General features: G+C 44.8%; 2 protein-coding genes across 4 annotated transcripts in view; one reads left to right on the top strand and one right to left on the bottom strand.

The window, feature by feature from the left end:
- The window catches only part of LOC119174057 (putative 4-coumarate--CoA ligase 2), a 210988-nt gene that overhangs the window by 52869 nt on the left and 130123 nt on the right, over nt 1-27996 (top strand). The window lies entirely within an intron of this gene.
- On the bottom strand, nt 8761-10199 carry LOC142818061 (uncharacterized). Of its 2 annotated transcripts, none has more exons than XM_075896303.1 (3): nt 9752-10199; nt 9476-9673; nt 8761-9313 (listed from the first exon to the last, which is right to left on the bottom strand). In XM_075896303.1, exons 2-3 carry the CDS (start codon nt 9593-9595, stop codon nt 8774-8776), a joined length of 660 nt encoding a protein of 219 aa, XP_075752418.1. In that variant the 5' UTR covers nt 9596-9673; nt 9752-10199; the 3' UTR covers nt 8761-8773. The 2 variants fall into 2 exon arrangements, with proteins under 2 accessions (XP_075752418.1, XP_075752419.1); XM_075896304.1 differs by having other exon boundaries at nt 9476-9958; nt 10026-10199.

Raw genomic sequence — 27996 nt, 5'->3', positions numbered from 1 at the left:
AAAGTCAACCTCTTTAGCGCAAACACATTTATTCAGCCGTTAGCTCACGTGTACGAAATATTTTGTTAGTATACCTTAGTGGCTCACCAAGCCGGAATCTAGACATCGCATATTCTGCCATCGCTTACTCTGCCGATCAAATTTACCCGCTTTGTGTATACTCAATTGAGTATTACGGTCAAACGTTTTTGCTAGAAAATATTTTCCAAGACCATGGCGCCCCCTCAAAATTTGTTTGCTTTTGCTAAAGTGTGCTCAATATAAAAATGTATATAAAATCAATATTTTTAAGCGGAAATTCAAAACAGTAGTTCAGCTACCCAATAGGTTTTGTCTAGTTGTGCTAATGAACCTTTTTGACATTTCTGCGTTTACCTAGCTGCTACGCCTTCCAAAAAAAACCCAAAGATATTCAAAGTTCGCAATGTTTACCTATTTTAGCTGGAACACTTTTTAAGCAATTTTAAAATGTTTCGTGTTTTTATAAGAAATTACTTGTGTACGAAAATGTTTAGGGGTGAAATAGACTTCATACCTTCCCCTCAAAAATTTGAAATCGGCAAAAATATGTGATTTGTCTCACACTAGATAGTATTTTTGTATTGACGCAATCCAAGAAACACAAACTTCAGGCCTGCGCGGAAGGCGCAGCACAGCCACAGCGCAAGCTAGGAGAGCGGCCTTTCAGAGTAAACAGCCTTGTTCTTGTTCTTGTTGCCCTTCACTTGTGACTCATACCTACTGTGCAGGATTTGCCAATATTTGAGTCGTCTTATAAAGTATTATTCTACTTTAGAGTAAAAGAACTTACAAATTGAAAACGTTGCAACTTTTAAAGTGAAAATGTGATGATCACTGATCAGTAATTACCATGAATTTTTTGTATTAGTAATAGATATTAACCTAGATCAGAACCTAGCTTAAAAAAGAAATAAAAAGCGAGAAGTGATGCGTATGTCGACACAGAAGAATAATGTGAGTTCGTTAGTCTTTTCGTTTCATTGAGATGATTCCGCAGTGCCTCGCAAACTTTCGCACCGTGAAACCTATAAATACAGGCTCCAAAAGCTAAAATCACGCGCATGGATCAATTTATTTGAATAGCAGGTAAAGGATTTGCTAACTTAGATCTACAAGCTGTAGTTAATCGTATACACGTCAAAAAGTAATGATCCATAGCTTCTGGCTCAACACAGAAAGCGCACCTTAGAGAAAAAGCCTGACCGGACCCGTGTTGGCAGAAATTTAGCTTGTCCAGTCATTGGGTAACTGCTGCAAGCACACTTGCTTGATACCCACTACGCAATTATTAATAAAAACTTTTGAGTAGTAGGCCAGCATTCGCTATGCTATTTTTCATCATTCTTCTGAGAAGAATGATATCCGCTAAACACTTGTAAAGAATCTTGTGCCAATTGTTCATGCAGTGGCTGACGACAACGAGGAATTACGCCTGAAGTGAGTATGCGCCACATTTAATAGGTGACCAAGAACAAGATTTTGTAATGAGTTGGAGCAATGGACGACCGCACTCGTTATGCTTTTCGCATTGTGCGACAACTGGTTGTTTTTTCGCTGTTATAAAACGCTTTAAAAGTCGTAATGATGCGATTAATTTACCGACATCACACCTGCCGAAGGCAAGTTTGGCAACATGTTCCAAGCCATACGTGTAATTTCAGAGACCATTGTTTATTGTCAGTTGCATGTGGTCCTAGAAAATTTCGCACGATTCTACCAAATTGGTAAATATTAAAACTGAATGTACAGCTCTTGCATGATGAATGTTTTGTTAAAACAGTCATTGAATTGCTTCATGTAGTAAACTATTATCGGCAGCTGTTAATTTCTGCTCAATGGGAATTGTTCACAGAAAAAGGTAAGAATGAAGCGGTTAGTGTCTATTGTGAGCTAGCACAAAGGAAGAAAGATGACAAATATTATCTTTGCAATTTACTTAGAGTCTGCATGTTATTGAAAGCCAAGAGACGGGGCTGTACCGGGACTAAATAAATATACTGCGAGCACAAATACACAAATACGAAAAAGAAGCACACAGAGTAGCAATGATTCGTCCTCGTGTTATTGGTTTCACTGAAAATGAGCCCACAAAAAGAGCTCTTGAGGATTAAAAGCGATACGCACTCTCCAAGTGGACATTACAACTTGAGTCAAATAGCTCATATACAGAAATACACAGCAAATAACTGCCGCTTTTGAGCATAATTACAAAAGCCTGTTCAACATGGCTGAGCTTACGGGTGACTATAAAAAAAGCTGGACGACTCATTGCTTCACGCTATGTTTACAGGAAGATCATTACCTCAGCATTGATGGATCGATAACTAAGAAGGAAATGAAGATCGTGATCCCAACTTTGTGGAGAAACAAAACTCTAGGCCCTGATGTTGATTGTAATGTGGGGTTTAACGTCCCAAAACCACTATATGATTGTGAGAGACGCCATTAGGCCCTGATGTTCTTAGCGAAGAATTTACACGACGTTTCCAGAAAATCTCGTTCGTTTCTTTGAGGCACATTTAAAAAAGCCTATTAACTTGTGGAACTCCCTTCTTCTTTTTAATAGGCCCATACTGATTTGATACCGAAAAGCAGCGATAGTGAAGCAGCAAAACGAGTAATTGGACATAAACCTTTATTTTATTCAACGTTGATTATAAGATAATTACGCAAATCGTCATGAACAGGCTGCTGGAACAGGTTTGTGAACACTAAATCTGTAAGCACCCATCAAACATGTGTAACAAGAGGCCGTTCTGTACAGACGAATACCCATGCAGCGCGATCAGTCCTTGAGTTCATTGACGATAGCATGAATAAGGTAGCTCTTCTTTAAATTGGCCTTGCTAAAGCTTCTGATAAGGTGCAATATCACTTTTTGTTTCGACTGCTCAGGCATCCCCAGTAAGGAGGTGCACTGTACAATGGCATATCAGTGTTTTATAAAAAGTGACAAAAAGATTACTGTGAATCGAGCTTTAAGGTTCAATAGAGGTGAAGTCATCAGTGTGTCAAGGGTGTCCGCTTTCAGCTTCACTTTTTGCAGTATACGAGGAACAATTTGGCTTAGGTGTACAATATAATTCTGATATGTATATATATATATATATATTCAATAAAATGAATTCGAGGAAATCAAAGCACTATACTACGCACTTGACATTGCCTTCTTTTGCATGGAGAAACTGACTGTTAAAGAAGCAGTAAACACCAGTATGCGTTTTTGTGAATTGTCTGGAGGCAATATAAAATTTGACGAAACCTGGGGATTCTGGCTGGGCACGAGGGAGGTAATGGCCTCGGTTTTCGCAAATATTTGTTGGAATGGAGCTCCAGTTAATATTTTGGTGTGCCTCTTGATAACGACCTTAATAGTGACCCTCATTGGACGTCTGCCATAACCAGCCTCCGTCGATAAGCGTTGACTTGGAAAGAACAGGATCTTTTCATTTTTAGAAACCCAAAACATGCATCATCCTTTTAGCATCAAAGCTTGTGAACATTCTACAAGTATTGCATTGCTCCCGCGTACATATCAAGGCAATTCACATTAAATTTGCCTGCTCGATTTGAAAATTTTCACTGGAAGCCATGCGATGAGACAACCGTTTTCTTCTGCTTGAGAAGTAGGGGCTTGGTCTTATGCATTTTTTGTATGACAAATGGTGATGCGATTTTTTTTCTCTTTAAGGTTGTGTGTCACTTTTTGGGGGGGGGGCGGTTGTCTGGAACCGTCTTGCTTACCCTTTTCTTTTCGTCATAAAAGGGTTGCTGAAAACTAACAATTGTGGAGTTTCTCGAAATAAATTGTTGAGGCTATGCAGTTTTTCAAAGCCATATTCCCTTTAGAATATCTGTACAGTGTAGGCAGAACGGCCCTCACTGCTACACTCTCCAGCACGCTTTTCCCTGAACCAATTCATCTCGACCTGGTCATGATGTGTTCCACCATGTGCATAAAATGTGTATATCATCACAAGAGAAAGCGTTTTTCTTTAAGCTATTTAGCTCAACAATACCAGTAAAGAGGTTGCTTCATGAAAAAGTTATAAACGTGCCCTGTCTATAAGATGCAGGCTGTGCAACGAGCCTGAAACGATCGAGCATTGTTTTATTCATTGCCGCGATGCCTGTCGATTCTGGCACGTCCTTAAATAACCATCAAAAAAATTTTTGTTAAAGCTCATGTTGTTTGATTCTTACCGTACTAAAAGTTCATTACCAATAATGCACCATACAATTCTATTATGTTATCGGGTCTTTATTCATTATTGAGGAACCGCATGATTGAAAGACATGCTAAGCCACCTCATTCGACAAAGGCTGTTTTTCGGGAAGCAGCAGCCGATGCGCGTATTGTTGTAGAGTCTTTCGAGTCTGTTTTGGAGTGGTTAAGACGTCTGGACATATATATTTGTTTACCGGATTTTTGAAGGATCGTTCTACTGTGAGAAATGGTGTCTTCCGCATGTGTGCACACAAGCATAAATTTGAAACATTTTATTGTATACGTGCATCTGACAACGTTTGACTGCACAATATACATGTATTAAAGAGAAAAGAAAAAAGCACCGGCGTGGCTCAGTAGTAGGATACTGGGCTGGCACCAAGCGAACCCGGGTCTGAACCCCACTGTGGCATTGGTACTAGTTTTTTTTCTAATTTGGTGGATGTTTTTTCAAATTTTGTGTTCTGTGACTGTACCACAGAACATCGTAAAAGTTTTTTATCTGAAACAACTTAGGCGTGTCGGTGTTCATGAGCAAACGAGGTCGCCGGGCAGGTATTCCACATAGCTTCGTCGAGTACATTAACGGCGGCGATCAGTCGTCTGCTGATTCTTGATGCGCAGTTGAGTGAGTTGACGAGGTCTTTCGACGAGCTAAAAGTAGGCGGCGACGTCGAAGTTTTTTTTTGTCAGTGACGTTTGGCAGCATGGCGTCGAACGTGGAGCCCGGGTTCTCTCTAAAGACCAATTTGTATGGCGACATCTGCATCTGCGTCACTTATTTCACGGCGGTGTTGTACGCGAAGGTTGCAGACGAAAAGGTGAATTCACATGTGTATTGTTCGGCTTCAAGGTGCATGGCCATTATGACGGCGTTGGTCTTAGTAAGAGGCTAGGTGAGACCGTTTGTCTGTGGGTGAAAAGGGGTGGTGTGGCGGTGGCTTGTCTGCTTATGACTCATAATTACCAGAGTCAAAAAGCAGTAAAGGCTGTACATCGATCGGTGATGAGAACCTCTGGGGTGCTATGGCGAAAGTCATTGTTTCCAGCGAAGAACTAGGCTACTTTGGTGGTACTGCCACTGTGTAGGGATTTTATTTCGGCGCAGCTGGCGAGGTGATTTGTAACTGAGGTGATATATTTGTTTCCAGAATTTGATGTCGGAAACGGCCTCAGAGGAACGATAAGGGAGCAGGTTCAATCGGCTGAAGAAAGCCTGCTCGTCCTATTGGTGGTGTCTTGCATCGCTGGCAATCCCGGCGTGTCCATACGTAGCGAGCAGCGTTGACGAAAAGGCGTGGCCAGTAGTACTTCTCTTGTATTCTCGCGAGGGTGCGGAAAAAAAAACGGAGGAGGCCAGCCGTGAGGTCGTCATGCAGGGCCTGAAAAATTTTCGGTCGCATTGCTGAAGGTACCATGATAAGATAGCTGGCTCGGGTCAGAGAGAAGTTTTTTTTATGACGAGGTACTTTTCCAAGAATAATGACGCTAGTCTTCGCCTAAATACTTTTGGGACGGCGCTGGTCTGACCGTCGAGGTATTCCACTAGGCCTCACAGTTCCAGGTCAGCTCGCTGTCGCTCGACGAATTCATCAGCACTTATGATTCCCAAGAAAAGAAACTCATGATTCCCAAGAAACGTCACGGTCATTTTGCAGTGGCGAATCGATGGGGCTGTGAGACAGGCAATAGGTGTCGGGAGTGTTTCCTTCCGGACTTGTACACAACGATAAAGTCTAATTCCCTAAATAATAGGCTCCACCGTGTGAAGCGACCTCAAGGGCTCATCATGTTAGCTAGCCTACACAAGGCGTAGGGGACACCTAAATCTTTGATATGCCTGCCTTATAAGTAAGGCTAAAACTTTGACCCAGCCCAGATGATGGCAACACACTCCTTTTTTTGTGTTACATAGTTGGCATTAGCATTCGATAACAAGCGGCTTGCATAACTGATAATCCTTTCAAGGCCGTGAATGCTTTGCCAGGATGGCGAGAAGGCTTAAACTGCTTTCGTCGGTGGGGACATCTCTTGTGACAAATTCGTAGAAATGCGCAAGTATGGGCGTTGTCTGCAGGCGTCGTTTCATTTGCTGAAATGCGTCCTCTTGTGCGGCTTCCCACCTGAATACGATGCCACTTTTCGTGAGGTGAGTTAGTGGCTCGGCAATCTGTGAAAGTCTTTTGACGAAATGCCTGCTACAGGTGCGCAATCCTAAGGAACTGTGATACTTCCTTCTGGTGGTGGGTGGCGGGAAATCGGTTATGGGGGCTGTTTTCCGCGGGTCGGGACAGACTCCAGACTTGCTAATCACGTGTCCTAAAAACAAGAACTCTTGTACGTGAAATGACACTTTTCTGTGTTCACGGTGAGTCCAGAACACTTGATAGCTCGAAGCACTGCTTCAAGGCGCCGGAGATACTCCGAAGCTCAAGGAAAACACGAACACATCGTCCAAGTACTTCAGGCAAGTCTTCCACTTCGATCCAGCCAGCAAGTTGTCCATAACACGCTTGAACCTCGCAGACACCTAGAAAGTACTAAATAGCATGACCTTGAACACAAAGAGGCCGTCTTGTGTGATAAAGGCAATCTTATCTCGATCTCACTCGTCGACTTATTTTGCCCATATTGCCGGTGTTAAAGTGCAATGACTAAAAGTAATTAGCGCTGAGGAGTCGGTATAGGCTGTCGTCTATACGTCGATTAACATCACCTCAACAAAATCATGGAAAAGAGCGCGTACTCTTTATGGGCACGTTGAATGGGCCTATAGCTACCAAACACCAAAACATGCGTTGGGCAAACCCTCATTTAGCAACGTAGAGTAAACATTCAATTATCTCTGTAAACTCTGCAAAGGCGCTTTTCAATTTCGCGTTATATGCCGATTTTCATCATGCAGGGATCAACCATGTTTTTTCAACGAATTATTTTGTTCATGCGGTGGTAATCGACGCAAAAACAAAGGCTTCCGCCCTTCTTTTCACTAACTCTATGGGTGAGGCCACGGAATCTTGTACTGCTGAATGATGTTGTCGCACAGAATTTCGTCGAATTGTTTCTTCACTACCTCGTGTGCGCGCATCGAAACTCGGTACGGGCTTTCGTCCCTCTTCCCCCTACCAGAGTCCTTCAATGCTTTTCTGGTCACGAAACTCCGGCCGAAGTTTAATTCAGGGACAAAAGCTGCCGCTAGGATCGCCCCTGTTAGCGTGAAGGCTTCGCCGGCGGCCGGCGACGCTTGCGGGCCGGCTGTTTCTCCGTCGGCAATGCGCCTAATTTCATCTGCTCTTCATTTCCACCTGTAAAAACGCGACCTGTAAAAACGCGAGCGACGCGAGCGAAGTGTGCGTGTTTTTGATTCAGTTGACGCTTAGCTTAGCTGTGAAATAGAGGCAAGGCCACGCGTGTTACTGAGTCGTATATGTTGCAGCGTTCGTTCGTTGCGGTAGTCATGGCCGCTACGTTCTCGCTTTGAGAAGGAGGACATCTGGCGTTTTCAATTTTTGAGTAGTCTTTGCAGTTTCCTGCATTTGAGTTAACTAGCACCAGATTTAAATCGGTATATACAGCCCTGGGCGACATGCTGCGCTTAGCAAATAGGTGTGCAAACGTACAGCACGTTGGGTTAGCGCTGTGTCTGCGCGATTTTATAGCGCGCTAATAATGTACAAAAATAACCTAGGTTTGGAAAGTGAGCATCAACATGATGAAAAAAAACGCTCACGAAATGGAAGCAGCATAATGAGCGCGCGTAGGAGTAAATGCTACACACTTGAGCGACTTTCCCAGCTGTCAACATAGGTATAGGGTGTCAACAGAAAAACTCGTATGGTCAGTGTCTGACACACTCGTCCCACCAAAACGACAAGTTAATTGATTACTTGGTTATGAGGTTTAACGCGCTGACGCTATGCAGGCAATCGGGCGCGCGCCGTAGTGTAGCCAGAGTCCTTCAAGCATCGAAGGACTCTGGTGTAGCTCTCCGGAATAATTTTAACCACCCAGGTATCTTTAACATGCGCGGGAATCTGTAAAACACAGGCATTTTCTCTTTTCGCCTCCATCAGAAAAGCGGCTGGGAACTCGCATCCTTGGGCTCATCATCATCAGCACAGCGCCCTAGCCCCTGAGCCACCGCGGCGGGGACACTAAAAAAAATAAAAAAGAAATACAGCCAAAGCTAGCCATGCTCCGCTTTGCAAATTCAAAATACCTGATTGGATAATCAAAATGTCGCCGCCGTGGATTTTGGTTCCGCCACACAGATGACAGTAACCTGACTGGCCACTTGCTGATCGTCGCAGGCAGCTGCCAAGCGCATGCAAATGACTAGAAAACGCGCCGCGGCTGTGGTGCAAGTGTTTATTCATACAAGTTCACGGCAATAGCATGGCGGATAAAGGAAATAAACAACGTCACAAAAGCAACTAGGAACACAAATGTGCAAGTGTTTTTTGTCACTGGCAAACACAAAACACAACAGTTGGGCTTTACATAACATGACAAACAGAACATCTGCTACCCATGGGGCTTGTTGCCACCATTTGCTGGGCAGTTTGCTCGCCGCGTCGCTCGTGTCAGCTTGTTTTTTTCCCTGGTGTAAAAGTGCAGGCGGCACCTCAAGAAAAAATGAACAACCTCTGCTGTGGTACCCACATAGTGCAACCTACAGCCCACACCAGCAGAAGCAATGCGGCTGTCGAGCAAAACTTGGTCAACAATGTTCGCATACACATCGGCACATGCAACTGTGTCCACAGTCAGTTCTTCAACATGTCCCTCCACAATGCGCAACAGGCTGAGAAGCTGGGATGAGGGCACTTGCAGGAATCCTCTTGACTTCTTCTGGATTAGGTCAGTTGGCTCTCGTGTCTGGCTCTTGAGTGTTTTCACGCAGTCAGTGCAGCTTATCGTTGAAAACTTCTTTACCACGTAACCGGCAAGATAATCAAGAATGCACTCTTTGGTGGAGAGCGTAACGTCAGGCACGGATGCATTGTTCACTGCCTCTCCCGGCTCCTCAAGAACGTCATCAAAAAGGACCGCCAACATGTCAATCTGCAAAATACATTCCAAGTTTCAAATCATTCAATGTATAAGTTGAGATTCGTAAATGCAAAAACACATTATGTTTCATTTGGTTATTTGGTCATTTGTGTAGTGAAACTGCTCCTGAAAAAAAAAACTAGAGCTAATAAATAAAAGCAAGGGGCACGTTACCTGACTGGAGGCAGGTTTTCCCTTGTCAAAGAGGCCCTGGAGCTTGAGCAACAGCTGGGGTCCATCTCCCTCGACCAAGGCCCGTTTTGGCAGCCGAACTAGGTTGTTTACAGAGAGCATCCGATAGATGAACAAAAAATGTTGCACAGTCGGCTGCCCTCCATCACCAGCAACATGCCTGACGATGCCGAAAAACCTCTAGAAAGAAAAAATCAATTTATCGCAACAATGAGAAATTCATAGCACATTTATACACATAAAAGTCATCATGTTTACCTCTAGAGGATCTTGTCCGAAGTTCCCAACGAGAACGTAACGAAACCCAGACAACAGCAAGCTCTCGATGAGTGCAACTGAGCTATGCAGTGTCAGTCTGAGGGCTCCACATGTCTGCTTACTCAGAAAGCAGACTTGCCTCTGGGTCGGTAATGTCTTGATGTATTTCTCTCAGTTGTCCAGCCATGCAATGCTGTCCTTCAACACCTGGAATAAAATTATGCTTCATCTATAGTACACGAAAAACACTTCATAACACATGTAATAATCTCACAGCAATGTGTTGTGCTTCGTTGAATCGAACATGGTCTGGCCTCCGAGAGTTCAGGCAGTCGAACAGCTTGTTCAATGTTCTTGTGAATTGCGATGTTGGAGCCGACCCATGGAGCTTCTTGCAGTCTTCCTGCTCGCTATAAAACTCCATGGCCGAAGCAGTACTCTCACTGAACAGCTGTAAAATGTGTGGAAAAAAGGATTTTAGGTTTACTTCCCAAAACGTGTGAGCAGATGTTTTTGAAATACACTTTGCACTGAACATAGCTGCGTGCATGACTTGCCTGGACAGCCAACTTCACGCTCATCTTTTGGAACGCATTGGGGAAAATATGGGCTTTCGTTAACTTCGGTACAGCCCGGAGTCCAGCCTGTTCTTATTCATAGTCCAGTAAGTTCTTGTAGTGACAGTGGAACACCTCCTGTCCTTGAGGGAGCTGCAACATAAGGACTAGTGACAATTTTTTTTTAAACTGAATAGTTTATGCACAGGTCAAGGCATTCACATGCACTTACTAAAAACTTGCCCACTTTGAGCAAGTTGTTTATGATGCACTTAAATATGTGCGGTGGATCAATTACAACGTGGACTTGCTTTGAGGGCTCACACGGGTGTTCAAAACACGTTTGAAGCTTGTGCATGTCCCCGTTGACACCTTGAGAGAAAAACAGTTTAATAGTACACTTGTTTTTCTACTACATCACTAACCACAGCTAAATAAAATTTGAAAAGACGTACCCGGAGATCTCAAGGCTGATTGGTTTGATGTGGAGTTGTCGCAGGTCACTGCGTCAACAACAACACCAGCGTTTGTAAGGTGAACGATGCACTGCAAAAGGAACTTCGCCACGATTGATCCTGGGGCAGCACCAGAAGCACAAAATGTGCCCACAGTTTGTGACCACCCTCCCAGAAAAGGCCGAAACAGAAAGACCAGCACGTGGTCGCCGTCTTTGCCATGGTCACCTGGTCGTGTGTGTTCGGCGAAATCCACCTTGCCCAGCAGTGCCATATCCGACTCGCGAATGTGGACGCTTTTTTCTGACGCTCATTTCATCGAACATGAGTACTCCTGGAAAGTTTTGGGTAAGTTAACATCTTGTCTCAATTGCGCTGCTGAATATAATACAATTATAAAAATGAGTACTGCTTCTTACCTCGACGCTCTCTTTCTGGAACTGCTTCTAGCTTTTCACACAGAACCGTGAACAAAGTGCTGTCGAAGCCAAAATCAGCTTTCAGATTTCTGAGGTAGCCATAGAGGGTGCGGGGATTTGGAAGGGGCAAAAATTCATTTTCATGAAGAAAAGTGTAGACTGCTGTGGACTTCATCTTTAGCAGCAAGCAGTCATAAATCCACTCTTTTTTGTACCTGGAGAAAATGAATTGCAAATTTGTTTTCCACAATGAGCGTGTTGGAAACTATTCATGCAAAGCAAAAAATAATGAGAATAGTGTTATAAAAACTGAAGAAGGTATATTTGCCCAAACAAACCTGCAATTTTTCCCGAAATTAGAAATAACACTACACAAAACGGCCAAACCAATGTCTGCATCAATAGCATATTGTTTTGCGGTACAACAGATACAAATACATGATGAATAAATGAAGGCTGCACCTTGAGATAACATTTTCAAACGCAAAAGGGGCAATCCAATAGCAATGTTACGTGTGTGATGGGAAATTTGGAACTTACCGCGCAGCTGTTGCAGACTTCGCGTTGGCTTTCATGAGCCAGTGGTCAAAAATAAGCTTCTCGCGAGCCGAAAGCTTCTGAACGTCTTGGTGCGATCTTCTGCTCCTATTCGCTTGCACTGTCCATTTCGCAATCTTCACTTGGCACAAACGAAGTTGCTGCTTAGTGCTTCGAAGCTGGTCTTTAACTGCGTGGAGCTCTGAGATGGAGCAGACATTTCCCTCTGTCTGGCATGCCATCTCTGTGCAGCTTCCAGTGCTTATCACTCTACCTGTCAAACGAAGAAATATGGATCAATATAATGCGACATCACGCAGCACACAGGCAATACAGGCTCTCAACATAGTGAAACAAGAAAACAAGGCAACGCGAATGGAGGCTTACCATCATCTCCGGCTGCTTCAGGATCGCAGGGCTCTGTGCTGGAGCTCACAGAAGCTGCAGTGCCATCGTTGTTCGGCGACAAAACGCGACGACGTTTTGCAGGCGGATTTTCTCGCTGTGAGCGCGACCGTGGCTTGGGCTTCGTAAGATACGCCGGCAGGTTTTCAAATATCCGGGGTATGGCACCGACGCGGAGTTAGGCTTCTCGCGCTGCAGAAGCACAGATTGTCCACTTATTCTGAACTCATCGGCTCGAATAATGTCCGTGGTGTCGAAATGTTTCTCGCTCACACGAACGGCCTTCGACTCGAAGTTGAAAGCGCCCGTCTCCTGTCGTGGAATGGCTCGCTTCCACCTGTCGCGTTGTTCGCGGTCACTTTGGAGGCAGAACAGCGAAGCTTTTTCTGTACAACTCCGATAGCCAGAGCGGCAACCAGGTACGCAGCACGTCAGAGGCATGGTAGTTCACATAGTTTGCCGTCCGTGATGAGTGTAGACAGCTATACCACACAACAAACAAACCAGTGAGCTCGCGCTCCAACGCACTGCAAACGCTGCAAATGCGGCCGCCGCCGTCCAAGCCGCCTTCCCCAGACTCGTAGCGCCACCGCGCGGGAGCTTTGATCCCCATATGAAGCTCTCCCTCAGCGTTACGGAGAAGTTTCGTGACCAGAAAAGTATTGAAGGACTCTGCCCCTACCCACAAGAAAGACTTGGAAGGAGTTCCTGCTCGGCTGCTCCACCCGCGACGCTCCGCGCTCCTTGCTGGCCCGCGCCCGAGCAGCGATGACCTCCAGTGGACTTCTGGAATAAGGAGACCACCCAAGTGCATTTGTAGTGCAACTCTCTCTGCTTTTCTTAATAAATGTTTTCCACCACCACCATCTTTGTTCTGTTTTAAAGCGATGTTTCGCGAAAGCGGTTTGCCGAAATCTCCATTATAATGGGAAGTGCTCTTTAGATATCAGAAGCAGGGCCTGAAGCTCATCTTGCTCACACTTCCGAAGACTCGAGTATACGCATGATGAACCTGGTAGAGAACTGTGATTCGTTGAGGCAGCTTCGGCAGCATTGAAGAGAACGAAAGCATTCCTGGCGTCCACGAATTTGTCGATATAACGTTGATTGATAACTGAAGTTTAACAACCCAAAACCACCATATGATTATAGAAGACGCCGTAATGAAGGGCTCCTTGAATTTCGACCACCTGGGGTTCTTTAACTTGCACAAAAATCTGAGCACACATGCCTACAGCATTTTAACCTCCTTCTAAAATGAAGACACCACAGCCGGAATTCAATAACGTAGTGGGCGGGACAGCAGCCGAGTACCTTAGCCACTAGACCACCGTGGCGGGGCGAAGTCGTCGATGTAGGTGACCATCGTACCAAAATTAATGTGCCTATAGTCGTGGCTGACGCTTTGTCAGCCCTATTTTACTTTGCCGTCATGCAGCTCGGCCATGCTTCTTGCGACGCAAATTTTGTAATTTATAGGTGTTGAACATTTTCAATGATGCCGTCGATGTTTTCGGCATTTCGGTGCTGACGGAAATCATGACGCTGAAGAAATGAGGCACGGGGACCTTCTCGTCAATTAGGTTCAATGCGCGGTACTGCGGTTTAATGTGGTGGCAGCACTTTTTCTGATGCAGACTTGATGCAGTGTTATGGATGCAGACATCAGGTCGATAACGGCGCTGTCATAAGATAGAAAGTACATCCCAAGTATCACGCCCCAAGAGCAATATTGTAGGATAACGAAGCGCGAAGTCCGGTTGTTGATCGTGATTCTGACTGTGAAAACTCAAACTGGCGCTCTCGGGTGGCTTTCAGCAGTTCGAATTGAGAGTTCATTCCAAGCGGTCCTTACTCTCTAAGGCTAGGTGACTCTATACCGACTGATGGCAGAATAGTGCACCTGTGTCGATAACAACAGTGACATGGTGGCCCGCGATTTTAAAGTTGAGGTTGCTGGTTCGTCGTCGCGAGTGGTCGTTGGGTCGTGGCGTCGAATCACGGCTACGTCGGTTTATTCTGCTGCTTCTACTCTGAGCTTTATTCGTGCTTTTTTGTCTCGCAGCGGGTAAGTTCGATTTTGTTGCGGTGTCGTCCTTTGCAGTGGTGGAAGATCTTTGGCTATTCGTTGTATAGCTACCACACCCCATTGGTTGCTGCCTCTTTTTCGAATATAGGCTCTGAGAGCAGCTTCGAGTAGGGCCGGCGTACTGGCAGCGTTGCGGGGACATGTGGCGGACTGGCAACAGTGAACGGTAAGGCTGCCAGGTTGTTCGCTGCCCTTCTGCGACGTAGTCTGCGATATCTTAAGGTCGTTCACCTCGCTGTGGACACATCACTTAGGAGCTCAAACCACGTAGCCCCATTTGTCAGTACTGGCAGCGGCGTTAAGTGTAGCCAGCTTCCCCACAGTGTTAGCACAATGAGCGGTGGTGGGGTGTTTGCTGAACGTCATTCTTTCTTGGCCTGTACCACTGGCCGGCTGGTGGGTGGTATGACGACGATGGGGGTGATGGTTCTGTCTGGGCGCGAAACTGCAGCGATGCGGTGTCTTGGAGTGGAGAAAAGATATATATATATATATATTTATATATATATATATATATATATATATATGACGTATGAAGCGATGGTTGGTAGAGGCAGATGAGGAAGAAGTGAGAGTAGAATAAACATGGCGTATGAGCCACGCCACGTCGCCCATTCATCATAAGCGTCACACAAGTCGGCAGGATGAAGACGTCTCAGCTACTTCATCAGTGTCTCATCATCCACAAGGTTCTCCGCAAGACACCCTGACCATAAGTGAACTACCAAACCAGCATCTAGCAGTACACATCGACGAGCATCATGACGGAATCATCGACCGATTTCCCATTCCCAAGTACACCGGAGCAGCGGACGATGGATCTTTACAGGACTGGTTCGACCTGTTCGAGCTCCACGCTACCGCTGCATCTTGGTCGGAACGGGAAATGGTCATCAACTTTACTGACTACATCTCAGGTGAGGCATTCAAATTTTACCTCACCCACATCTTCGAGAACGATGAGTCTTGGAAAAAGATCAAAGAAGAAATGATCATTCGTTTCAAAGAATACGATGAAGACCTGTTCATACCTCATCTGTGGAAGGCTTTTCAACTGACCCATCACAGTTACGCGAAGTCTTCCCGCAGTAAGCCTATTTTTCAAACGAGACCTCAGAGAAAATATACCACCATTGTACCATCATATGACTCTTCCGAAAAAACGTCACGCATTCGAACACCGCCTAGTAACTTGCACGTCGCAACAGACAAGGTAAATCCTCCGTATACCGGCAGGAATTTAGACCATTTCTGCAAAAGACTAAACCTAAAGCCGGCTTTTCCAAGAACAAGGAAATCGGCATTTTCAACGTGTTCACTGCACCACAACACTTCACATTTTACTGAACCACCCGAATTTCTTGATGCTTCGTGTCACACACAAGGCCCAGACGGTTTCGAGCGTGCGACGGAATTCACGCGTGACGAGCTAGTGAGTCCTCACAATACCAGCCCCTACCCTGACGTTCCGGACCAGGGTCGTTCGACAGACATTTTAAGCCTAACTACGCCGCAAAAAGAAAAACATACGCCATCAGAACCACCTGAATCCATGTCTGTTGTGCTCTCACCGTCAAGTGACAACACACATGTGAGTCAAAGCACTGCAGGAATTTCGAATCCTCCAACGCCAGCGCATTGTCAACTGACAGAAGCATTTACAATCAAGGATAACTCACAACCATCTTGGGAGCGTTCTCATCAGCCTGTCACCCTGCTTTCATCGCAGGACAAGCCTAGCAGTACAGTGTCGACTACCGACAATCTACTGATCACATCACCATCTAAAGAAAAGCAGACTCATGTTCCTGAAAGAGGCCCATCTGACAAACTTTCACAAGAAGACGAGCAATTTCAACAAAGGAAACTCCACGAACTCCAAAAACCACCACGGCTACTCGAACAAGAACAACGATCAAGTGAAACCTCCTCACGAGTACACTTGTGGCTCAAAGATCATCAGAGACAACATCAATTAAACAAGCAAAGACGAAGTCGATGCCTAAGCCATCTTCGCAGAAAGCAACGTCGACAAAGTTTTCTGCACCAGTTCTCAACGCCGTGCCTACAATTCAACAAACTGAGAGAAGACCAGAAAAAAGCTACGAAAGAGACATGCAGCTACCACGTGTACAATGAAGGAACAAAGGCACCATATCAGCAGCTTCGGTTCTCGCACATGCAGGCTGCAAGCACTCGTTCTGTCTCAGCCACGACACAGAAAGCAGCGTCTACGACTGGGAACTTCGTGCCTACGACATCCGACTCTCAAATGCTACAAGTACTTCGACCCTTGTTCATTCTTGACAAGAATCGCTGTGTCATGAGTAATTTCTACGTTCAAGGTGTGCTTCAGGTGGCCAGAACGCAACAGTCAACCTCGCCCACCAGAGTTGTCATAAAATTCATCGGACTGCTCAATCGGCGTTGAATATTTCGTCAGATTGTGGAACTCCGTCGGGACGTGAAACTGTGAATTTGGGCATTGTTTTGTTCATTCATTTCTTTAATTTGTTATAGTTTGTAACCAGTGCCATCTTTCGGGGGGAGGGGGAATCGTGTGACGTATGAAGCGATGGTTGGTAGAGGCAGATGAGGAAGAAGTGAGAGTAGAATAAACATGGCGTATGAGCCACGCCACGTCGCCCATTCATCATAGCCTCGCATATATATATATATATATATATATATATATATATATACATATATATATATATATATATATATATATATATCTATATATATACATACACGAATACCACAATAGTTTGTTTATTACAATAATCATGAATTGCAGTCGTCGGTATGGAGATGTACCAAGCGTTAACATGGCTACGTGCACGTTGAATGAGCCTATAGTTACCAAACACCAAAACATGCGTTGGGCGAACCCTCATTTAGCAACGTAGAGTAAGCATTCAATTACCTCTGTAAACCCTACAAAGGCGCTTTTCAATTTCGCGTTATATGCTGATTTTCATCAAGGAGGGATCAACCATGTTTTTTCAAGGAATGATTGCTGTTATATTTTTTCGCAAGTGTATTTTACATAAGAAGTATTACACATTCTTGCATATATTCCGGCGTGTGGTACCATGATATACATTATTTGCTAATAGTCTGAACACTGTTTCTAGAACATTCATAGAATAGTATTATTGCTGTTGTTCTAGTACTGTTATTAAGCTATTATCAACTTCTCAAGCCATTTTTAATGTATATTGTGTGGTGTTAGGGGTGTACTACTTTGTTTACACTCATTATATTTGCATGAATGTTTCTCAAGGGGCCCCTGGGCAGCTGCATAAATACGCCCAAATGGCGTAAACAACACTTTCCTTCGAAAGAACTAAATTTTGGTAAATATAAAGTTAAAGTATTCCTCGTTGCTTTCTGCCAAAATGGACGTTAGCTGTTAGCGATTGGTGTTAACAATCTTTGTAATGCACTGAGCACAAGCTTATTACGCGAGGCAACAGATGACGCACAATCAACTTATCCACAATCACGTACAAATAAGAAAATAAACTATTGTCCATACAACATATTGTTTGTAATTGGTTTTCCGGCATTTGAAATTTGCTGTGTGCCACAAAATTGCCCGCTTGTTTCATGACGTCATGAACCCGGGAAGCATCTCCTTTTAAAAATAGTTAAAGTAGGCCAGCTGCCAATCAAATAATCAGCGGCTACCTATAGCATCTGGCGAGATGGATTATGGATATATTACAAGATTTCCAGTGGCATCATAACGGCGTTTAGTAGTTTGTTCACATACACATATCCGTGGCATCATACGTACTAAAACAAAAGGGAAAGGTAAGAAATAAGCAGCCCTGCACGAGTGTACTTCTTTGCTGTTTGAGATATATTTTTAGCTGTAGAAGACAACTCTTCTTGAGTGAAAACCAACTGGTTAACTGAACATCAATAGTGCAAAACATTATGGTCTTTCACCTTCTCCCTGGTCCGGCGGATCAATTTCAGGGCAAATTTAATGTCTAATTCACACTGAAACATCCGCTTTCTACAGCGACCGAAATTCCCCTGCCACCGAAACGCAGCATCGTTCGCACTGGACGCACCCCGTGCCGCCGAATATGCCATCTACTACGGGATGAACGCGGGATGGATGCGCTGTCACCCGGTTGTTGTCGCGACTCACAAACGCTACTACGCTATCCGGTGGTGTATACTTCGAGGATTCTCGTACGCAAGAAGCAAGAAAAGACAGTACTGCTTACTTTGCTGGCAAGTGGTTGTCTTGTAATGCACGAAGAGCAGAAAAACCACCGACGCCAGCGGCGTTGATGGGTTCGTTTTGCTTTGAAAGACCGCAACAAGCTCGGTCACGCCAACAGCAAGCTCCGTCACCTCTTTCACGAAATACGGAGGCGAAGTAGGCACAGAGTAGGTTAAGCTCCCGTTGGTTTCAACATTCAATTACGTGCACTGCAGCATAACAAGTCAGTAGGGCTTAGCCGCCATTTTATCAAAATTCCTTGACTAGCGCTCCTATTAGTCCGCGGTGACCGATTCGGCGGCAGACGCCGCAAAAGTCGGTCCGAGAGCAATCGGCGCGGAGAGAGCCCTTTCGGCGGATCTCGCCGCCGCCGAACCGGATTCGGAGCACTTTCGGCGGCCAGAATGCTCAGTGTGAACGCGGCCTAAAACATGGGCTTCCTATACTGAGCTGGAGTCTACTGCTTTATTTGTAGCGACCTTACAAGCGGCCGCTATGGCTCAAAGTTACCATAAGCAAGGTGGATCAGGTTTATCACAGACTAAAGTGGAAACAATATTTGTCGTTTCAGTACGAAAAAACTTGGACACCATAAATCATTTGTCGCACTCATCGGATCGCAACAGCTGCGACAGAGAGTGGTGATGTTATGTCGTTTTGGAAAAAAATTATCTTGCCGAAGCAGCAAATGCTTTGACCGGTTTATAAAAAATCTTCTCATTTCAGTCCATAACTACACAAGCAAGTGGCACCAGAATGAAAGCATGAACAAGTGGTGTAATATTATTGGGCCCCTGTTCAGCACTGGCCTGCTCGGCACTACTACAGCTCAAGATGCGAAAACGTCGCTTCGTGACCTGCACCGCAAAGCGCTTACAAGGAAAGTCCTCACAGTGTAAATTTTGGCAAAACTTCACAAAATCGTAACACAGCCTCGTAACGTGGTGATTCTCCCGTAAAAACACACTTGAGTGATTATTGTTCTGATGGAAAACATTCCCTTACTTGTTGGTTTCCCAGCGTGCGGCCAAGAGTTACCGCTGTCGAACTTGGGAGGGGGGCCTCAACTTCTCCAACTTTTCTCAAGGGGGGGGGGGGAGCTCGCGCTTTCACTATACCCCGGCTGGTACGCCTATGAACATATAATATCTATAGCTCATGCCTGGCCACCCATGACTGGCCGGAACGCTCGAGATTGCTGGATCTCCAGGTATACGACGTCCGCGATGGAGTCCACTTGAAGCTGCGCTGAACTTAGCATTTTGCGCAGCTTCTCTTGCACGATCGGTCTGATTGTCTCACAAAGGTTTGAGGTTCCTAGTGCTGGAGTTTCTGCGTATCTTGTCGCCGAGAAGTTGCCATTGTATCCCCTGCAATGCTGTGTGCGCGATATGAGCGTCTTTTATTATAGAAACTTTAGAAGTTAATTGACGTATGCGTGTGTTGAGGTCGAGGAAACTGCAAGTGGACATGGAGGAGCCCTAATGGAGACAATAAGAACAAAATAGACTTTCTAGTTAGTGCACACCCAGGCATCGTGCAGAATGTGGAAGCGGTTGGCAAAATACGATGCAGTTACTATAGAATAGTACGATCTCAAATTCACCTAGACTTGAAGAAGGAACGACAGAAACTGATACGCAGGAAGCCAATCAATGAGCTAGCACTGAGAGGAAAAGTACAGGAATTCAGGGTCTCGCTTCGAAACAGGTAGTAGGCTCTTAGTGAGGAAACTAGCCTCAGCATAAATGCAATGAATGATAATCTGACGAGTGTCATTATGAAGTGCGCAGTGGAAGTTACAGCCAGGGTAGAGAGACAGGACACTGGCAAGCTTTCCCAGGAAACAAAGAATCTCATTAAGAAGCCTCAAATCATGAAAGTCCCAAGTACAACACACAAAATAGAACTGGCACAAGCTTTCAAAGTTGATTAATAGGCGTAAATATGCGATGTAAGAAGGTATAACATGGAGAGTATTGAACACGCTCTGAATAAAGGAGGAAGCGTCTAAGTAGTGAGGAGAAAACTTGGAATATGCAAAAATCGGATGTATGCACTAAGGAACAAAGAGGGCAAAATGACTACCAATATGAATAGGATTCTTAAAATAGCGGAGAAGTTTTACAGAGATCTGTACAGTAGCCGGGACAACCATTACCTTAATACTATAAGAACTAACAGAAACCTAGAAGACACCATACCAGTAAAGATAGAAGAAGTCAGAAAAGCTTTGAAGAGCATCCAAAGAGGCAAAGCTGCTGGTGAGGATCAGGTAACAAGAGATCTGCTGAAAGATGGAGGACAGATTGTGTTAGAAAAACTAGCCACCCTGTTTACAAAGTGTCTCCTGACAGGAAGAGTACCAGAGTCTTGGAGGAATGCTAACGTGTTCTTAATACATAAGAAAGGAGATGACAAGGACTTGAAGAATAATCGGTCGATCAGCTTGCTCTCTGTAGTATACAAGCTATATAGAATAGTAATTGCTAACAGAGTAAAGAAAACATTGGAATTCAACTAACCAAAGCATCACGCAGAATTTTGAACAGGGTACTCAACAATGGACCACATTCATACTATCAATCAGGTAATAGAGAAGTGCTCAGAATAAAATGAACCACCATACGTAGCCTTGATAGATTACGGGAATACGTTTCATTCCGTAGAAATATCAGAAGTCTGCAGACTCTGCGAAATTGGGGCATTGATGAAGCATAAGTAAACATCCTGGAAGAAATCTGCAGGGGATGAACTGCTACCGTAGTGCTTCATAAAGAAATCAACAGAATACCAATCAAGAAGGGTGTAAGGCAGGGGGATACAATCTCCCCAATGCTATTTACCGCGTGCTTTCAGGTTTTCAGAGGCCTAGAATGGGAACACGTAGAAATAAGAGTTCATTGAAAGTACAACCTGCTCTTCCCTATGACATTGCATTGCTGAGTAACTCAGGGGACGAATTTCAACTCATGATTACGGAGTTAGACAAGAAAAGCTGAGAGGTGCGTCTTAAAATTAACCTGCAGAAAACAAATGTAACGTACAACAACTTAGAAAGTGAGCAGCGCTTCAAGATAGGTAATATTGCCCTTCAAGTTGTACAAAGACTATGTCTACTTAGGGCAGGTAATAACCACGAAGCTGAACCACGACGTTGAAGTAACTAGAAGAATAAGAATGGGGTAGAGCACATTTGGCAAGCACTCTCAAATTATGACAGGTAGATTGCCACTATCCCTCAAGAGGAAGGTATATAACACCTGTATCTAGACGGTACTTAGCTACGGAGCAGAAACCTGGAGACTTACAAAGAGGGTTCATCCTAAATTGAGGACGACGCAGCGAGCAATGGCAAGAAAAATGGTAGGTGTAACCTTAAGAGACAAGAAGAGAGCAGAGTTTTTTAGAGAACAAACGAGGGTTAAGGACATCAAAGTTGAAATCAAGAAGAGGAAATGGATATGGGTTGGGCATGTAGCACGTAGACAGGATAACCGCTGGTCATTAAACGTAACTAACTGGATTCCCTGAGAAGGCAAGCGTGTTAGGGGGAGACGGAAGGTTAGGTGCGCAGATGAGTTTAAGAAATTTGCGGGTATAAATTCGCAGCAGCAAGCACAAAACCGGGTTAACTGGCCGAACATGGGAGAGGCCCTTGTCCTGCAGTGAACGTAGTCAGGCTGATTATGATGATGACGATGATGTTGATGATGACTTTCGAAGTGAATTCGGCGACCGTCGTTGGCAGGTTCCTGACCAATCCAGTGAAAAGGTCTTTTGGACCCTCCTGATAAGCAGCTCACTTTGTCCTCTTGAGTCGAGCAAGAATGAGCGGGCCGAAAAAAGTGGGTTGTCAGCTCAGTGAAAATTGCATTAGCTCGCTTAAACAATGCAGACATGTCTTCAGGATTTCTGTGGCGATTTCCTTGTGGACGACGTTTCTAAGCGCCTTCTAGACAGTCTTTTTCATGACGCTCGTGAAGAACGTCGTTCAGAAGAGATACCACATTTGCAGTGTCAATTCTCGGTTCTTAAACCATGTGCGAGCTGAACCATGCAGGGGGAAATAAACGTGCCGTAGTTTGTCATCGTTGGTCCAGTCGTTGACAAGAGTGACTTGGTTCAACTTTTAAATCTGCAGCTCTCCGGTTCTTCGAGTGGCTAACTGCGTTAGATTGGCTGCTTCTTGGTTTACCAGAATCGGTGCAGACGGCACAGACACTTTCATTGTCACCTTGGTTAATGTTAAGGTCTTTGTCTTCTGAGTCTTGTTGGGTAAAAGCTTGCACACCGATAGTAGACATTGTTGCATACAGCTAACTCACTGCTCGTGCCTACCGTCCGTGTCTTCTCAGCAACGAAGGCAGGGTTGACGGCTTGAGAGGAGCGTCCAGTACATGACAAAGGCAACCCCTTCACCACATGTTACAAAGCCGTTTTACCGACGAAGGGAGCAAACTGTAGGTCCAACATGAAGCTACTTCTTTGGCCAGAGGTGTGGCCGGGAAATAGAAGGTCAGATTACAACAATACACACTGGCACACATAGCGGCTAACAGAGCATCGGCCGTTGATGAACTGACAAGTGGCGAAGTGAGTGAGCATTTATACATGTGCCATCGAATAATTCAACTTTATCACTAGCCGTTGCGCAAGCTCTGGACTAATCTCAATTTTTGGCGTCTTGCAGCCAATCGTAACAGAACAATCTTCAATAATTGAGAACCTGCTCGAACGACGAAGCGAAATCTGCGCTGAGTATTCCTGACAGCCTATGTGGGATAAAACCAAATGTAACAAAAGTAAGAATAAGTAATGTGCGTGGCAGCATCCGTTGCCTGCCAAATCAAGTGTGACGCAGATTTAGGTGAACGGCGAGATAGTTGGCAGGTGGGTTAGATATGATGAAAATGAAGATAGCAAGTTTGTATGCGAGAATGAATGACATTACTTTGCATTTATTATCAACTCATTGAGCCCATGTTAAACTATTATATGAAGTCGAGACCAGTTTCGAGGGCGTTTCTTCATTCTTTGTGACGTTGAGGCATTGTATTATTTGGCAAACATGAGTGTAACACGAGGCATGAAAGAAGCGCTGTCGTCTCAACGTAGCAAAAAAAAGAACGAACAATTAACTTTGGATGACAACTCCTATTTATTACTTAAGGGCTCAAGCACAAAGTCAGAATATTACGCATGCGCTTGGTGCCGTGCATGATATTTGTCGTCAGAAGATTACATGGGTTACCTCCCCCTTTAGCGACAAATATCCACTTTCACTAACCTAATTTTCTGTGAAAAAGAAAATTCAATTAATAAAGTAACTGGCTAGAAGCATCATAATGCAGCAGCTAAACTGTGAGCACACTCTATGTTTCAATAAGTATTCATATATATATAGTGACATTCAACGCAAAGACAAGACAGTCAGAAGAGTACAAGGTTGTTTAATGTGGATAAATTTAGCAAGACTTGTAAATACCTAGAAACACTCACACAGTCTTTCACTCAATAAATACACACCACACACAATACTGCGTGTAGTGTGTGTTTCTTGAAGGAAAGCGTGTACAGTGAGAGTGCTTCGAGATATTGCCAAATTGCGATAACTTTACTCCCATTGAGGCCAGTGACAGAAAGCCCAACAAAAAGTTTTATTTAAGCATATTGAATTCTGTTGGGCTTGCGCACAATACAGATATGAGGGATTCAATTTCGAAGGTCAATGACCGTTAAAATTGCTGTGCGTGGTGTCAATTTGCGCTAGATTGCCAATTCGCGCTTCATTTACTCCAATTTGATGAATTATCAAATAGCCCCTAAAGAAGTTCTAAGGACGTTGCTTTTAGTTGGCCTTGTGCACGGTGCGTTATGATTTCACTTGTCAACGCGGGAGGTCAATGTGCGATAACAATTTCTGTTTGTGCTGCCTATTTCAAAGTGATGGAGAGTGTGAATATGTGAGTGTTAAGAGGGATTTGGAAGGTGCGGTAAGTTACCTCACAATTTGAATAATTAAAACATATTTGAAAGAAAAAGCTTAATAAACGTTGATTTTTCAGGCTTGCGCACGGTATGACGGTCAATGTGTGATGACAATTGCTGAGTGTGGTGTGTGTATTTTCAGTAGAAGATTGCGATTGCGTATGTGTGAGACCTTAGAGGTATTTAACGTTGCGTTAGATTTACTTACAACATAAACCAATGACCAAGTTGCCCAACAAGATTTTCTGATGAGGACGTTGCTTGTGCACTGTACCGTCAAGAACAAATTCATTTTAAATCACAAGCTGCAATGACAATTGCTGCGTGTGCTGTCTGTAACTTACGAGGAAGAGTGCGCATGTGTAAGTGTTTCGAGAAATAAGCAAGTTTCAATACGTTTGCTCACAATAGAACAAATCGCGAAGTAGCCCAACAACCAGTTTTGAGGAGAACGTTACTTTCATTTCGGCTTGCGAACAGTACCTTTATGAGCGATTTTATTTTGAAGTTCGTTAAGTAGTTCGATGTCGAATGCTGGGTGTGTGTGTTTTTGATGCGTATTTGTGCGGATCTGTGAGTGTGTCGAAAGACTGATGTTGAGGTAATTATACTGTGGGCATTTGTTGCTTACATCGTTCTCATCTCTGCTTGATAATAATCATCGCCATCTGCTTGTCTCGTTCCCTCATTGCCTCTCTGTAGCATCATCATCATCATCGTCCATGTACTGGCTCTGCCCGTTCGTATTCAGACCATCGCATCCAAAACCCTTCCCTCGGTGAGCATGTTTCTTCCGCCGCCTTTCTCTGTGCTATCAACAGTGACTTTGCAAATTCACAGACGCAGCAGCTGCTCGCATAGTTACGGAAACACGCAAATTCTTTCGATACTTGCTCGTCTAAGATGTCCTGCACTACTACTGGAGCACATCGAATTCAAACAGTTGTTACATCTATCGTACACCACCGACCCTACCGCATGACTCTAGCTGAAAGAAAAATTATAGAAGAAAAGAATGCTGACGTGCCTAAACAAGAAGTCATCCGTCCCTCATTCAGCCCTTGGTTGTCTCCTATTGTATTGGTACATAAAAAGGATGGCTCTGTGCGTTTTTCGTGGACTACCGAGAGCTCAATAGGATCACACGCAAGGACGTGTACCCTATGCCTCGCATTGACGACGCCCTTGATTTCCTACAAGGCGCGGAAATATTTTCAAGCATTGACTTGAGTTCTGGGTATTGGCAGATTCCGATGAATAAAGACGATAAGGAAAAAACGGGGTTTGCAACCCCCGACGGGATATACAAATTCAACATGATGCCTTGCGGGCTCTACAACGCAACCACGACTTTTGAGCGGATGATAGACATCGTGCTGCTCGGCCTGAAATAGAAAAGCTGCCTTTGCTAACTGCACGACATTTTTATCTTTTCGTGAACGTTTCCTGAGCGCCTAAAACGATCCGACCAAGTTCTGGCGTGCCTTGCCTGCGCCGGGCACCCAATAAATACTAAGAAATGCTCTTTCGTCAGAAAATCTATCAAGGTCTTAGGACACGTCATTAGCAAAGGTGGCGGTCGGCCCGACCCTGACAAGATTTCTGCAGTCTTTCACCATCCGCGTCCCGAAAGACCAAAGGAGCTTCGCAGTTCCCTTGGCCTCTCCTCCTATTTTCGCCAGTTTATTCACAACTTCACCTCTATAGCTGCTCCATTACACCAGCTACTTCCTTCCAACGTCTTCTTTCTGTGGTCTCAAGGATTTCACACAGCATTCGACCTGTTGAAAAAAGCCCTCACGTCTGAACATCTGCTATGCCACTTTGACGAAGCCGCACCGACTATCCTCCATACCGATGCTAGCGGCGTTGATATAGGAGCCGTTCTAATATGCGAGAAGTCTTCCCTAGAGAAAGTTGTTGCATATGCCAGTAGCGTACTCACCCCTGCCGAAACGAACAACACGATAACTGAGCAAGAGCGTTTGGTGGTGGTTTGGTTGGTGCAGACATTCTGTCCCGATCTCTACGGCCGTCACTTCACAATCGTTACGAACCACCACGCCTTCTGCTGGCTTTCTACACTAAAGAACTTGTCCGGACACTAGAGTCGGTAGATACTACGTTTGCAGGAGTACGACTTTGCCATAAACAACAAGTTAGGTAGAAAACATTAAGACGCCGACATTTTATCTCGTTGCCCACTTCTAACTACCCATATCAGCGTTCGTGAAAACTCAACCGCCTCATCTATGAAAGCTCATACGCTCGCATCAATAGGGCGACTCTTTAAGGAAGACGAGCCAACATTTCCCGCCAGCGGCCCAATTCATACTGCAGGCGCATGACGAATTACCTTTCGGTAGCTTCTCACCCACCAAACGCCCGACTTTGTCGTCAACTCCAGCACTTTAAGCTGGACAATGGGGTTCTCTACCGCCACATTTACCATCCTGACGGTCAGCGCTGGGTTCCTGTACTGCCACGCTCTCTTCGTCTTCAGATGCTCGGAGCCTTTGACGATGACTTGACTGCTGGTCATGTTTGTTTTCAAAAAACTCTTGACCGCATTCGATGATGTTATTGCCTGGCTTTTCTTCTAGCGTAGCGCGGTACGTCGGTTCCTGATACGCATGCTACCGTTGAAAACTCCCGTCGTCTGCACCTGCTGGACCTATACAGCCAATTCCGTGCCATTCAATGCTGTTCGAGGTTGTAGGTGTTGACCTTTACGAACCGCTTCCCGTCACATCTGCTGGCAAACGATGAATAGTGACCACCGTGGACCACCTGACAGGCTACGCTGAGACGTCCTTTGTTATTACAGGCTCAGCTGTGGAAGTTGCAGACTTTATACTTCACACCATAATCCTGCGTCATGGGGCTCCTCGTGTACTGCTTAGTGACCGCGGCAAAGTGTTCCTGCCACAAATGGTAAATGAAGTACTGCGCGATTCTGGAACTACTCACAAGACAGCTTCAAGCTAATCCCCTGAGACAAATGGTCTCACAGAAAGATTTCATCGAACCCTTGCTGAAAATATAGCCGTTTACGTTCAAGCCACCCACAAAAACTGGGATGCTCTTTCACAATTCCTGACCATCGCGTACAACACCACAGTTCAGCGAACAACTTGCTACTCGCTGTTTTACCTCGTGTACGGGCGCAACCCGACTACCTTTCTTGACGTCTCCTTCTTTAACAGCCATGGCGATTCATGTCAGTCTTCTAGCGAAGAATACATTTCACGCCTGGCCCAGCCCCACCATCACGCTCGTATCAATACTGAAACGAGACAGCACGAGTGGAAGATCATCTATGACGCATCCAATCACGTTGTGTCTTTCCAACCTGGTGACGAGGTGCTGCTTTTGACACCCATTCGTATTCCTGGTCTCTGTGACCAATTCCTACCACGCTTCATCAGAAAATACATAATTTTATAGCAGATTTCACCGGTCAATTATCGTGTGACGCCACTTATCGCCCCAACCGACCACCGTTAACGAACCACCGAGATTGTCTACGTTTCTCGAATAAAACATTTT

This window comes from Rhipicephalus microplus, chromosome 5 (assembly GCF_043290135.1).
Source record: "Rhipicephalus microplus isolate Deutch F79 chromosome 5, USDA_Rmic, whole genome shotgun sequence".
Lineage (NCBI taxonomy): Eukaryota > Metazoa > Arthropoda > Arachnida > Ixodida > Ixodidae > Rhipicephalus > Rhipicephalus microplus.
Note: the sequence above shows the minus strand (reverse complement) of the source record. Positions and strands in the feature narration are given on the sequence as shown.